This window comes from Spodoptera frugiperda, chromosome 26, assembly GCF_023101765.2.
Source record: "Spodoptera frugiperda isolate SF20-4 chromosome 26, AGI-APGP_CSIRO_Sfru_2.0, whole genome shotgun sequence".
NCBI lineage: Eukaryota > Metazoa > Arthropoda > Insecta > Lepidoptera > Noctuidae > Spodoptera > Spodoptera frugiperda.
Genome location: NC_064237.1, coordinates 11185722 through 11199611, shown reverse-complemented (window position 1 = coordinate 11199611; position 13890 = coordinate 11185722). Strand labels below are relative to the sequence as shown.

At 35.7% G+C, this 13890-nt stretch overlaps 1 protein-coding gene across 7 annotated transcripts in view; it reads left to right on the top strand.

Moving 5' to 3' along the window:
- The window catches only part of LOC118264650 (lethal(2) giant larvae protein), a 58293-nt gene that overhangs the window by 23225 nt on the left and 21178 nt on the right, over nt 1-13890 (top strand). For all 7 annotated transcript variants that reach the window (XM_050705096.1, XM_050705094.1, XM_050705100.1 and 4 more), the window contains 9 exons: nt 3961-4138; nt 6884-7130; nt 8078-8265; nt 8596-8775; nt 9019-9107; nt 9291-9410; nt 9651-9813; nt 10333-10525; nt 12125-12242. In XM_050705096.1, coding sequence (XP_050561053.1) covers nt 3961-4138; nt 6884-7130; nt 8078-8265; nt 8596-8775; nt 9019-9107; nt 9291-9410; nt 9651-9813; nt 10333-10525; nt 12125-12242 — 1476 coding nt within the window. The remainder of the gene's footprint in view (nt 1-3960; nt 4139-6883; nt 7131-8077; nt 8266-8595; nt 8776-9018; nt 9108-9290; nt 9411-9650; nt 9814-10332; nt 10526-12124; nt 12243-13890) is intronic.

Here is a 13890-nt window from a genome sequence, read left to right as displayed (position 1 = left end):
ATCCCCTAAATTGTCTATGTGCTGAGTGGCGGGTAACGACCACAGATACACAAACAACGCTCTAATTGCCCATGTGGTTAGCGCATAGATTAAATTCCTCACTCGTCATGAATATGAATGAACAATGTCATTAGCATTCAACCTATTTATCCGTAATTGATGAACGGATGACGTTTTCTGCGTAATTTATTGCGTACACCAGTTTGTATTATGATAATTGTTACTAATATAGCAATTATTTCATGCTTATGATTCCATGGCGCGTCTTGGAAATTATCTCTGAAACGTATCAATTGCAAAGCTTCAGTTAGGTTTGTTAAACATTTTTAAATTCAGTCTTATTTGTAAAATAAAAAGCCATACTGTGCCCAGTTTGCGTTGGCAGACTTCCATATCATTTTATTCTGATAATAACAATTTCACTCAAACCAAGATTATCAAAACTCCTTTTAAAACTGGCAAGTCTTACATCTCAGGCCATCTAAAACAACATCACGTTCTTAGGGCGTTGCACCCCACCAAAAAAGCAAGATTGAGCTCTGGATTTGAGCGATCATAGTTAGACAAATTTAAAGAAATATAGTCCTTCCTGCTTCGTAATAATGTCTAAGATAAAAGTTTTGTATCCTTTGAGCTTGTGTATGACAGGCTAGACCCCTGTAACGGTGAAGGACAGAGGTTCTTAAACTTCTCTGTCTCATCAAATACAAGCGATAAACAAACAAACTATCATGATATCCATGTTAGAAAACTATGTTTACTTTATAATTGAAAAAATCATATTAACAGTTGCTAAATATCTCCAAATACTTTTTTGCTCTCGTTTTATCGATACTATTTGATATAATTTTTGAATTCAATCGCTTTGAGCACCATAGACTCATGTAAACCGGTCCAGCAAAGCTATCGGGGTTTGTCTATAGTGCATGCACGTGTACTATAAGCAGATACAGTTGCACAATCGCGGTCAAAGTTGGACAATGGATGCTTGAAGCTTTCCAGTTCGGCCCATCTTGTTGCCGGCCGTAGTTAGCGCTGGTATTGGTACTAACGGTACCGTTATGATATTGTTTGGAAGAAAAAGTACCCAGCGAAGAGAGTATTAGATAAACTATTTGGTCACCTTTATTTTGATGCAGAATGCAATGACTTTAATTTCTATGTATCTTTGCCAAACCGTGTTAAAAATAACACTTATGCACGTCTAGTCACATCTTTTTCTAAATGACATTGATCTAACAAGAAGGTATAAAATTACCGGTTCTGCAACCACACAGAATGATAATTTCCCATAGTTGTCGAAGACGTAAAGAGGTTTGCACAAAATAATTGATTCAATAACAGAGGCGGGAAAATTCCCACAGTGTGTACATAAGGAAACTTTACTTGTTGAAACAACGCCGACTGTTTTAAGAAACACACATGTGTTGGTACGAAGATGACACAATACCTGTGTGATAAGCATGGTTTGAGGTCGATGGTCACGCTCGCTGCGATCAGGAATGTGCCAGCATTCCGAATCGGCACCCATCGAACTGTGAACTTTTGTCACAACAACACGCAATGCGAAAATCAACCGTAAATCCGTTGATTAAAGTGCAAGATTATGTGGATTATCTCTTGGACTAAAATAGAAATTAATTAGAACGCAGGCTATTTATAAACGGTTGAATATTTAAGTAATATTTTGTTTACGCTTTTTGTGCTGATTCTTATTATGATAGAATGACCTGTGTAGCCTTAATGAGTTTTACTGACTTATGCGATGTTATTAACGTCTTCACGTTAAGATATTTGGTCGGCTCTAGTGATGCCATTAGAACATATACCTTCACCATTGTATGCAATTGGACTAGCTTTCACGTGGCCCGAATAGCGTGTAATGATATGGTGACTACCGCTGTCATGTGTGCTCAAAATATCGGCTAACAAAAGCAGCAATTACAGAAAGTACCTTTTGATTTGTAAAACGTTCACCTTAATTACATATAGTCATACCGTATCGAAGTAGGGAACTACTTACGCGGAATGATATGTAAGATTATTCACTTTCGAATATCCGAAAATAAAATTTGCAGACAAGTATATCTTTGACATTGAAAGCGCTTTTTTCGTTCACAAATTGACCGATTGAAGTGTTTCTTTACTGACATGCAATTAACCGTACTACGGGCATCCTTTCAACTTTTGCACTTTAATTTTCAAACAGACGAGCATGAATCCATTATTGATTAAAGTAGATATATCTTGTATTTAGTCTAGCAGATAGTACGTGATCATTTCGGAATCGTTAACATTATTCACGTATTACATAGAACATTACGTGTGACAACGCACATATACCTAACACATAATACCTTGGCGTGTGACAAGAAAAGATTAGCATTTAATTTCTTGTCACATAATAATAACATAATTGGCATAAAGTAGATGCAGCTCTACCTATTGCTTTAAGGAAAACTGACATGATGATAGCAGTTTACTTCTAAACTTCGATAAGAAAATGTCTGAAGGCGCCATTATCTCATAGACTGCCTATTTAAAGGACAATTACATCCTACAAATGTGAATTAGCAAGTAATTAAGTAATAGAATTGGCTTTTTGTTGTCGTTTTGACACTTGCAATACAATGGGATGTCGTCACGGAACGTGCAGAGATGTCTGACTCATACCAGTACTTGTTATGTAGTACTAGGTGCTGGGAAGTCGTGAACATGGGTAAAAAATACAATTTTCTTATAAGTACCTTCGTAATGTATTGTGATGAAAGACGAGTGTCGAAGATCAGTAGCTTACAATTGAAGTTACTCAATTCGGCACACGTTTAAAAGGACAATTTTTGTTTAACTTAAGTTTTGCATTAATTTAGCACATTAAACTAAGTAATGTCTATGCTAAGTACATTGTAGTACGCATACGAAGGGCCGATTCATGATCAAGGCCGAAAACCACTGATTAATGTTATATAGGTATTAGTTTTTGTGGGAGGTGACTGACCAATAGTTATTTTTTGCCTAATAAAATGACCTCATTCTTTCCTATCATTTTAAACGATCAATTTATTAAGAGTAGGTACCACCAATGATATCAGTATCCAAGCATTTAGTTTATTATCCTCTAGGAAGTACATAAATTTTCGTGTTTTATTACCACCGCTTAAAATGGCATACTTAACATCTTACTAAGATAAAAATGGACGATGATAATTACATCCTTTTGGCTGACGACCATTTTATTTTAGGAGAAATCTCGTGCACTTTACAACTGTCACAGAGTTATACTACCTAATCCCCGTAAACATAATAATTTGATACGTTTTTAACGCTGCCCCTCTAAAGTACGCTCTTCTCTCTGACCCGGAAAAACAAAACAATGATTTTTAGTTTATACAAAAATTTGGTTTGTAGTTCTGAATGTTCGATTCGTTGCTCTACTGTTTACCAGCCAATGCACCAGTCATACAGTTTCTGCTTGTCTATCAACGGCTGTAGTAATGGCATCATATACAGTTTCCACGGGAATGTAAATATAGGCACATAGTGACACGAAGAAAAAGGTTTTTCTAACAACTTGCTGAGGAGGTCAAGGTGTCCCTTTGTGACTTGTGAAGTTGTGAGCCACTCTTTGTGATAACGTAACCTCCCCGTCCCCGCCTCCCCATCGTATTTACATGCCACTCAATGTCGTTCTAATAGCCCCTATTGGGGGCGGTAGTGCTACTTAAATGGATGATAGATTCCCTTGTGGTTTCATACTAGATTAGTAGGACGTTTTCCAATTTAAAAAAATCTCAATCTCATTTTTACTTGTAGTTTAGACAAACTTTAGGAAGTCCTTTTGGTTCTGCACATCCATGCTTTTTCCAAAAATTTATTATTTAAAATACCGTATTCAAATAGCAACTAAGTACTTTAAAAGAAATTCCCAACGATTCTAACAAATGCTATCTTTGTTCACAGACAGTGCAACACGGCTTTCCACACAGAGCATCAGCGCTAGCATGGGACCCACTCCTCAGGGTGGTGGCGCTGGGCACAGCCACCGGCGCCCTCAAGGTCTACGGCAGACCAGGCGTCGAACTCTACGGGCAGCACACAAACTCCGACTCCAGCGTCACACAGATACACTTCATACCTGGTAAGTTCAACCATTTATTTCTTATCAACATCAGTATTATGCTTGAAAGACCCTTCTCTTCTCTATACTTAGCAGACGGCTTGGGGATCGCAGTTAATACAGAAAATGTTGTAAAGGCAGCTCCCCCTAACTGGATGGCTAGTCACAGTGTTATAAGACATGTCTGAGTCTATTTGTTATTTATTTGTCTTATCCTATCCGTTCTTGTAACTTTGCAAAAATAACCTTGGATAACATTGAGTGCTCTTAACAAAATTTTTAACTATGTAGGTACTTATTTTCCGTAAAATTCGCAATAGTTATCACAAGGGCATATGTCATAGTGACGCTCTACATCCACACTTATAAATTCAGTCATTAGAGACAACTGAAATGTTATTTATAAACACTGGGATTTGGGATTTCCACCAGGAAACTCGCAATAGCCGTCAGGAAGTTGACTTTAGCTAGTGGAAATAGCACATATCTAAGAATATGACTAAATATCAAATTACACAAAATTATGAACTAGTCTGTGTTACAGAATTTTACTTTGTACATTTTGTACACAACTAAACTCAACATTGCAATGTATCTATTTATTAAATTCCTTTGTTATTAAATGCTATAGGTAAATAAATACAAATCAGACGTCACTGCAACACATCAGGATACATTTTAAATAATAATTCACTAAACAAATGACAAACATTAATGACTAATTCATCAACCAGCCGTGACGTGACCAAAGTAATACCAAATTAACAAATTACAACTTTACCCGCCTAGTAACAGAGTTGTAAGTGTTCTGTTGTTTAAAAGCGTATATCAAGGTGTGCCCATACGTTTTTAGATTACGTTTGTACTAGCAAACAAATTGGAATTTGCTTTTATTCTTTAAATATCATACTATCGCATCTACATAAAAATAAGACAGATAAACTTTATCGTAATGAAAGTCGAGATATGTTTTGTAGTTATTGCCCTACATTAAGAATTTATAACTACAAACATATCACACTCAGACCTGGAACACGTTGCACACTTTGTACAGCAATGAATTCTTCACAAAACCATCTAAGAAATATTTTTTTAACTAAGTTAATGCATCGTTTTTAGACATATCATTTCTGAGATTTATTCCTGTGTGGTTGATGCATTTACAAACGTACAAATTCACACGAACCGGAACAACATTTTATGAATAATTTTATTAAAAATAATAATTCCTAAATTAAATAGTTGAGGGATTCACAGTCGCAGAGGTTTGCGCCCACGCATGCGGTTTATTATGAAACGCTTAGTCACGCTGTGGAACTTTGATAAGGAATTATTTTAGGACATTATTCATCAGAGACACTCACAGTTTACTTATACGCCCTTTTTTGGATAAATAGCTTGAATAAATGTCGATTATTTCACCATTCTGCAGTTTAAGAACGATTACCTATCTTTCCTAAGTGAATAATACAAGAAATATGATGGTATTCTGATAAATAAAATCTTTATTTGTTTTGTAAGTAAATAAGAATACATATAACTTGAATTCACGATATTTAACTTTGCCGAATCTTATCAAAAAGATAAAATTCGGTTGATAAGAATGCAATGAACTCTTTACATATATTTACTTTAAAAGTATATTCCATTAAAAATGGTAGCGATTTAGGATAATGGAACTTTAACTCATTCCTTACAGAGAGTCATTTAATGGTTACTTAACCAGTCCTGAGCAATAGCTCTATAGAAAACAATAGTTTTCTATACAAAATCGTTACTAAGGAATAGTTTAAATAATATTATATAAACAAACCTTCAAGAAAAGAGTATACTCCTTTTTAAAAAGCCGGCAACGCACCTCTGACTCCTCTGGTGTTGCGGGTGTCCATGGGCGGCGCTGATCGCTTACCATCAGGTGACTCGTTTGCTCGTTTGCCTCCTATTCCATGAAAAAAAAAAAAAAAAAAATTAAATATCTCTGAGTACGGCTATTAGTAGCAAATTTATTAAAGTATTATTCATTATTTATTTATTTAACTCTCTATGCACATGCATGTGTACAAGGTGGGCTTAATGCCGTATTCATTTTCTGCCAGCCAAACCTTTGGGCGATGCAGTCCAGATTTTATAATTTATACTTATATTTGTTAAATTCCAAATTTATACGCGTTCATGACCATATCCATCTTCTAAATAGTACTTAAATATTTAGTATATTTTCCTGTCTATCTTCCAAACACACCTACTTCGTGTATGAATGCTTCAGAGAGCACCAGGATGTCTGATGACAGCATCGCTGGCAAGACAGGAAGACGTCTATTTTTGTAGCGAACCACGAGCGATCCTAATAAATTACTCAAATGACATAATCTACTAAATAAAGTCACATGCACATTATTTTTGTTAGCCTAGACTTCTTCAATGATGTGATGATCACAGTCACAAATATAATGCAAAAGCAACAACAGGACAATAAGTCAGTGCGAAGTACGGTGTTACAGTTAGATTATTAAGATTTACGTTTTCTGGTAGTACTGAGTCTAAGTTTCATATGACAAGATTCATTTATTTGTCTTTTGCTTCGTACTCTAGACAAAGAAAAGAGTCTCATGACATTGTTTAGATATTTTTATACGAACACCTAGCTTCACTGACAGATTGACGGAAAATACAATCTAAAATTAACGTTTCAGAAGTATTTAATTAAGGATTAATCAAAATGAATGCTTAGACTTTGTAAATAAATATCACTTTCTTTCATTCCAGGCACAGGGCGTTTAGTATCACTATCCGACGACAACAGTCTCCACTTATGGGAGATCAACGAGAAGTCCTTGGTGGAGCTAAAGACATACATATTCGAGGGAAAGAACAAGAAGATCTCGTCGCTGTGCGTCGAGTCGTCAGGCAAGCACCTACTGATCGGCACCGAGGGTGGGAACATATACAACCTGGACCTTAACACGTTCACCGTCACCGAAGATGTGATATATCAGGATGTTGTTATGCAGAAGTAAGTATTTAAAGAAAGAAAGAAATAGCTTTTATTCAACAATAGTGCACATAGAAGTATAACTTTTCTCAATATGGTTTATGTAAGCAAACGAAATTATGAATCGACATTGACTATATATAACTAAACAGAACTTAAATAAATGTTAACGAAAATAAGCGACAGTTCGTGTTAACTGATAATGTGATTGATTGGATGCATAAACCTTAATTTGCAGTTCAATCGATAGGTAATCCACTTACTAACTTATTTTATTATCAAGTAGCGACACGCCCCGGCTTTGCATGGGTGCGATCGTGATATATTATGCATGTATTATACATATAAAACTTCTTCTTGAATCACTCTATCTATTTAAAAAAACTGCATCAAAATCTATTGTGTAGTTTTAAAGATTTAAAAACACAAAGGGACATTGAAAGCGACTTTGTTTGATACTATGTATTGAAGTTTGGTGTACTTACTAGAAACTTATGGAATGATTTATAATAACGTTCCAAATATTAGTACAACAATATCAAATTTTATAGCTTACAGACAGATTATGTAGCAACAAACAAACATGCATGTTTTTCACGCAAACAAAAGTTTGATTGATTTATTACTAACCCAGACGTCTGTGAGATCAGTATTACGCAATACTTTTATGAATGTTTCTTCCGGTGGCGTACGAATTGTTCTAAATATTTATATTAAAAGCTATAGCTGTTACGTTTAATAGCACTTTAATTTTATTTATTAATTATTTTACTTATTTAAAGCGAAACGTTTTTATAAGCAACTCAATTTATATGCAATGAATGCATTGTGTGGATTTCCCTCTAACAGATTTTTTTTATTCTTAAACGCGGAGTTATTTCTTCGTCACATAAAAATTCATAAACTCGCAATATACTACATTCATAAGTAAAAATGTCACTACAAAAATCACTTCCCATTATTTCCAGTTGTCCAGAAGACTTCAAAATCAACCCAGGTGCAGTAGAAGCTATCTGCGAACACCCGAAGGTCCCCAGCCGACTGCTGATTGGCTACAACAGAGGGCTGGTCGTGTTATGGGACCGCATCGCCGCCGCACCCACCCACACCTTCGTGTCTAACCAACAGCTCGAGAGTTTGTGCTGGAATGATGAAGGTAGGTTCGAGAAGTAACATGTATAATGATGCCATAATTAGGATCAAGTTGATAGTCATATGAAAAAGTGATAAACCTACTCCTATCCTGAACCTCCTCCTCTTAATTTCTCCTCGACTTTCTGCAACGAGCAGTATTGGTGCTAAAAATGTCCAAAACAGAAATACCCAAAATAATGCCTTTTCGGCTTCGATTTTGGCACCACATCCATAACTTCTACCTCGACTGTTACATTACAAACACTCCACCAATGAAGTAATAGTAAATTTAAGGTGATTAAACTACAAAAGCAAACCTAATATAACTAATTTTATTAACCTTTTTTTACAGGAGAACACTTCACGTCATCCCACAACGACGGCTCATACGTGACGTGGGAAGTAGCCGGCGCCGCGAGCGACAGGCCTCTGAAGGAGCCCATCACTCCGTACGGACCATACCCCTGCAAGGCCATCAGCAAGATTCTCAACAGAACCAGCGTTGATGGAGACGAGATCACTATCTATGCAGGTACGCACCGAAGACCATTTTAAACTTGCGGAAATAGGCGTAAAATTAGTGTTTAATGATATCGTGCTTCCCCAAGCTTTTTTCTTTCAAGGGATATGTATTTTCGATTCTATTACAACAGCAATAATGTTAAAAAAATATTAAAGATATTTGAATGTATTTACCGAGCAATTTGCACTCTATGTTTTCTAGGATATTCTTTTATTTATTGCCTGTTAAAATAAAGTTAATTTTTGTTTGCAGGTGGTATGCCACGAGCTTCCTACTCCGACAAATATACGGTCACAGTACAACAGGGAGAGAAACACGTCGCATTCGATTTTACAAGCCGAGTAAGTATAATATTATGCAATTATACTTACTTAATTACTATCGAAAATGATATTGAAAAAATATTTGCGGTTTACTTGAACTTTTTGAGCATGCTCGACTTGTTTCAAACCACAACGGGGTTCATATTATTCTCACGAAATTTTACACTCAACACATATTTACGACAATCTTCTTTTTATTAGGTAATCGACTTCTTCACAACGACCCCCGTCCCCCCTGACGGTGTGCCGCTACAAGAAGACCGCCCCGACACTCCTGCGCAGATACAGCTACAAACCGTCAACCAAGTCGCTGCTGCTTTGGTAAGAACAATGTTTCGGTATTTAATAGAATAGAAGGAACAAATTATGTGAATGAAGTATAATTTTAAATGCCCCATAATCGAAATGCAATATCAAAATAGCACTTTTTCACGTCCATATTTCAAAATTATGCGAATGTAGCCGGCATTTTCCATCTGACTTAAGAAGACACCTATCCAAGGCATAGTTATGCTATACATGCTTGGGAATAAAGTTATAGTTAATAATGATTGTTTACAGGTGGTACTAGCAGAAGAGGAGCTGGTGGTAATAGACCTGTGCGACGAGAAATGGCGTCCGCTGCGCCTGCCGTACTTGGTGTCCATCCACGCCTCGGCCGTCACCACCGCGCAGCTCGTCGACAACGTCGCCGCCAGCGTCTACGACAACATCGTCGCTGCAGGTAATAATGACACTAATTATATTCAATTTTAAGACGCTCTCAAAACTAGTTCTGTCCCTATCAATTCTTTATAAAATGACAGAGATAGCACGATATTTAAGTACAACTTAAAATTGAGTAGCATTTCAGTATTCGAGCGTAAATGTTACGAATTTGATTGTACTTTTTTTTTTATATTACGATTAAATGAAATGGGTCGTCGTAATTTATCAGTTTTGTATTGTGCTTGTCTGAGTAATTCATATTAATATACTTACAATAGGTATAGAAAAGTACTCAATTAAGTAATGGGTCTAAATTTTACGTTATTAAAGTTTTAAAGTGTTTGTAAACGCACCCACGACACAAGAGAAAATTCTAATGTGGGGCAACGTTTTTTTTAAAAAAAAAAAAAAAAAACAATAAATAGTTATCCGACTAGTTTCGAGTCGACTGGAGCCCTTAACCAGTCGAGCAACTCCCTAATAGAATTCTTTTAATTTCGAGTGTATCTAGTTTTCATTCATAAACTTCTTACAGGCCAACAACAAAGCGAGAATGTATACTCGGAGTCAGCATGGCCTATCTCCGGCGGGTGCGTGGAGGGCGAGGGCGCGGTGGCGGAGCGCCAACTGCTGCTGACGGGCCACGAGGACGGCTCCGTGCGCTTCTGGGACGTCAGCGGAGTCGCCATGACTCCCCTCTACAAATACACCACCGCACATCTCTTCAGGTTAGACGTCCTATAAACTACACTAATATCGATAAAGTTCACGCCCTTTAACTACTCTAGTATCGATAAAATGGACATCACTAGTCACTTTAACATCGAACTTAATTCGAAAGCTACAATTCTAAAATCGGATGGACTAATAAGCTAGAAAAGAATAAAATTTTTTAACTAACTCCCTTGTGTAAATGCTCTACTAATAATAATAATTGAAATGAAAGCAATAAAGCTTAGTTTACCTTGAAATTGATGTTAATATAGCCTGCTAAAGTCATTCATAGCTTGCTATTCAGGCCTCGTCTCATGAAAGTAATAGTAAGAAGTTTTGATTGGGACATGCTTATGGCCGCATCAGTCAGATGCCAGTTTGATGCCTGGCCGTTAGAGAAATTACCTTCAACGGTTTTCTGTTGGTATTAAAAATCAAAGCGTTTATTTCAATTGATCCACATGCTGTTACAGACGCTTTTGACACGTAAAATAGAATAGAGTAGATGACTTTTTTTATTTAAATGTCTGTCTTACTAAACTATTTTAAAATAGTAATCGGAAAGTAGTCTAGTCTAGCAGTCAATAAAGCTAGATCCCCGTTCCAAATTACTTATTTTATTACCTTTTTTAATTCTACTATTACCATTAATAAATGTGATATATTTTATGTACAGACAGTTGGTTAGTTTGTTGGTCTAGTATCTAGATAATACCTGTGCTATGTCCCTTCAAACTATAAACCTATTTCGTTCTGTGACGAGGCCTTAACTGTCAGCTAACAATATGTTTTCTGCTTATTGCTTGCTCTTAACGAAGTGGGCTCAAACGGTCGACCACAAGGTAACAGTTAATGTTGTAAGCATGAAAATATACATGTATTGCCAGCTGCATGATTCTTTAATTTTTATTTTACTCTTTTTAATTTTTAAAGACAAAAGTAATGCACGAAATAAAGAGGATTGTTTGAAAAAATATTCTTCATATACTTTTTTGTTTATTTTATACATTTTGAATCATCTTTCTCTTCTGTTTGTAAACCATGTAGTTGTAAACTGTTACCTTTCTATTTCTATTTGATTGTACATAACATAGTATTAATTAGATCCGTAATCAGTCTATAAATGTAATCTTAAAACTTATTTACGAATTATTTCTTTAGTAAACTAGCATTACCTATAATACATTTTATTAAATTTTCCACTAGACGAATCATATCTATTATTTTCAAATGTAGTGTATTCAGGAATACCATTTCCATACCATATTTTTTTAGATAAATTTTAGTCTAGCCAGTATTTCAATACTATAATATTATTTTTCTTCTACATTACAAAGTACTACACTCACATAGCAATAATCTTTAGAACTAAATCTATTATATAAAAATAAGTCGGGTTTTCCTTCCTGACGCTATAACTCCAGAACGCACGAACCGATTTCCACGGTTTTGCATTCGTTGGAAAGGTCTCGGGCTCCGTAAGGTTTATAGCAAAGAAAATTCAGGAAAAATTTAAGAGAAAAGCAGAAAAACAGGGAAAAACATTGGTGGCGAAACGGAGTTCGCCGGGTTTGCTAGTTCCTTATAATAATGTTTATGATGTGAATGTGTAGTGGTGAAGAAATAGGCGAGAACAACGACAGTCAGACGGACGAGGAGGAGTGGCCGCCATTCCGACGAGTCGGCACCTTCGACCCGTACAGCGACGACCCACGACTCGCTGTTAAAAGGGTAAGAGCTATTATTATCAACAAAATATTTAAATAAAAAAGCCAGTGTTGTTTCTTAAATAGGATAGAAAATATTTATTTTTATTTATTTATTATCATAAGGCACGTCAACAGAATAAACACCAACATTAAAGAAAGCCAAGATGAAGACACAAGATCATGTGCTTATGCCAATTATAGACATGCACGACATTTACATTATTAACACAGTTAGATGACATAAATATTAATATAAAATTAAATACAATGCAATTAACAATATTTTGTACTTAAGTCTAATAGGAACTATAAAATTAAAAAATATTTGAAAATAACATAAAAACAGGAACAGGAAAATTGAAATAAATATAAAATTATAAAATTAAAGGTAAGTAACATAACATAATTAATAATTAAATTGGAACATTATCTGGGGGCACGGCAGTGCCCCCGCCAAGTCGAGCAAAAAAAAGCGGCACGGCCGTACCATCCTTTTCTCGAAGCAATTCGGGCCTTTTTCGACCCCCTATAATTCGGTTGTGGATAAAGCAAGAAACCTGAATCTTCAGTAACTAATCCGGCATTGTATAAACACGGAATATTTAAAATTTCAGTCAATTTGAACCAGTAGTTTAAGAATGACAACTTGTTAAAGTTTCTAAATTTTGTCACTCACTGACTCACCGATCATCAAAAGTCCAAGGCACTTCTAGCAGACTTAGAAGCTTCATATTTGGAATACATATAGAGTTTAGTGTCTTAATCATGGGAAAACTTAAAAATTTGTAATTTCGGTCCAGTTTTCCAAATACACCAACTGCATCAATAACTTTGTAATCCCATATAAATATATGGGATTACAAAGTTATTTATGCAGTTGGTGGTTGGTGGTGGTTATAAATGTTAGAAGTAGATGGTATCAAAAAGAAAGGCTCTACAAAAAGAAGTGAGATCCCATCAAAAACATCCTGTAAAAAACCCAAGTCTCGCAGCTCAGTCTTTCTACCGTCAAAAGTTGTGAGATCCATGTAAAACCAAGTCGGTTAATCTATTTAGTGTCTACTTGAAGGACCTTCTGTCTTAAGTTATTACATAAGTTATTATCATGCCAATATTAAAAATATTTAACGTTTTAAACAAATAGATCGACTTGGACATCGCATGAAAACAAAATGAATATTACAATATTATATTAGATTCTTTAGTCTCTCGCGCCTCACGCGATTGAAACTCTCGTTCCTGTTGGTCGCTGGCCCGTCGTGCTGTGTAGTGTGATACATACTAATAATCAAATCAACTTTTTGAAGAAAAACCAAATCCAACATTTGTCGCCTCCGCTGGAGAGTTTTCATCCTGAAGTGTGACAATCTATCATTGTAGGGGCATCTGGCACTGATTCCAGGACTAATGTACGCTAGATGTCGGGTGAAAGACCGTTGGATTGACTCAATCCGTTGCGTGTGTACAGCATACTGAGGATTCCAAATAACGCTACCAAATTCAAGTATGCTACGAACTAATGAATTATATAATAATATTTTTGATGAAACACTTTTAAAATCCCTGGTATTCCGCAAGATGAAGCCCAACATTTTAGCAGATCTTTTGACTGTGCTATCGTAATCTTATATATAAAAATGAATCGCTAAAAGTGTTGGTAAGCGCATAAC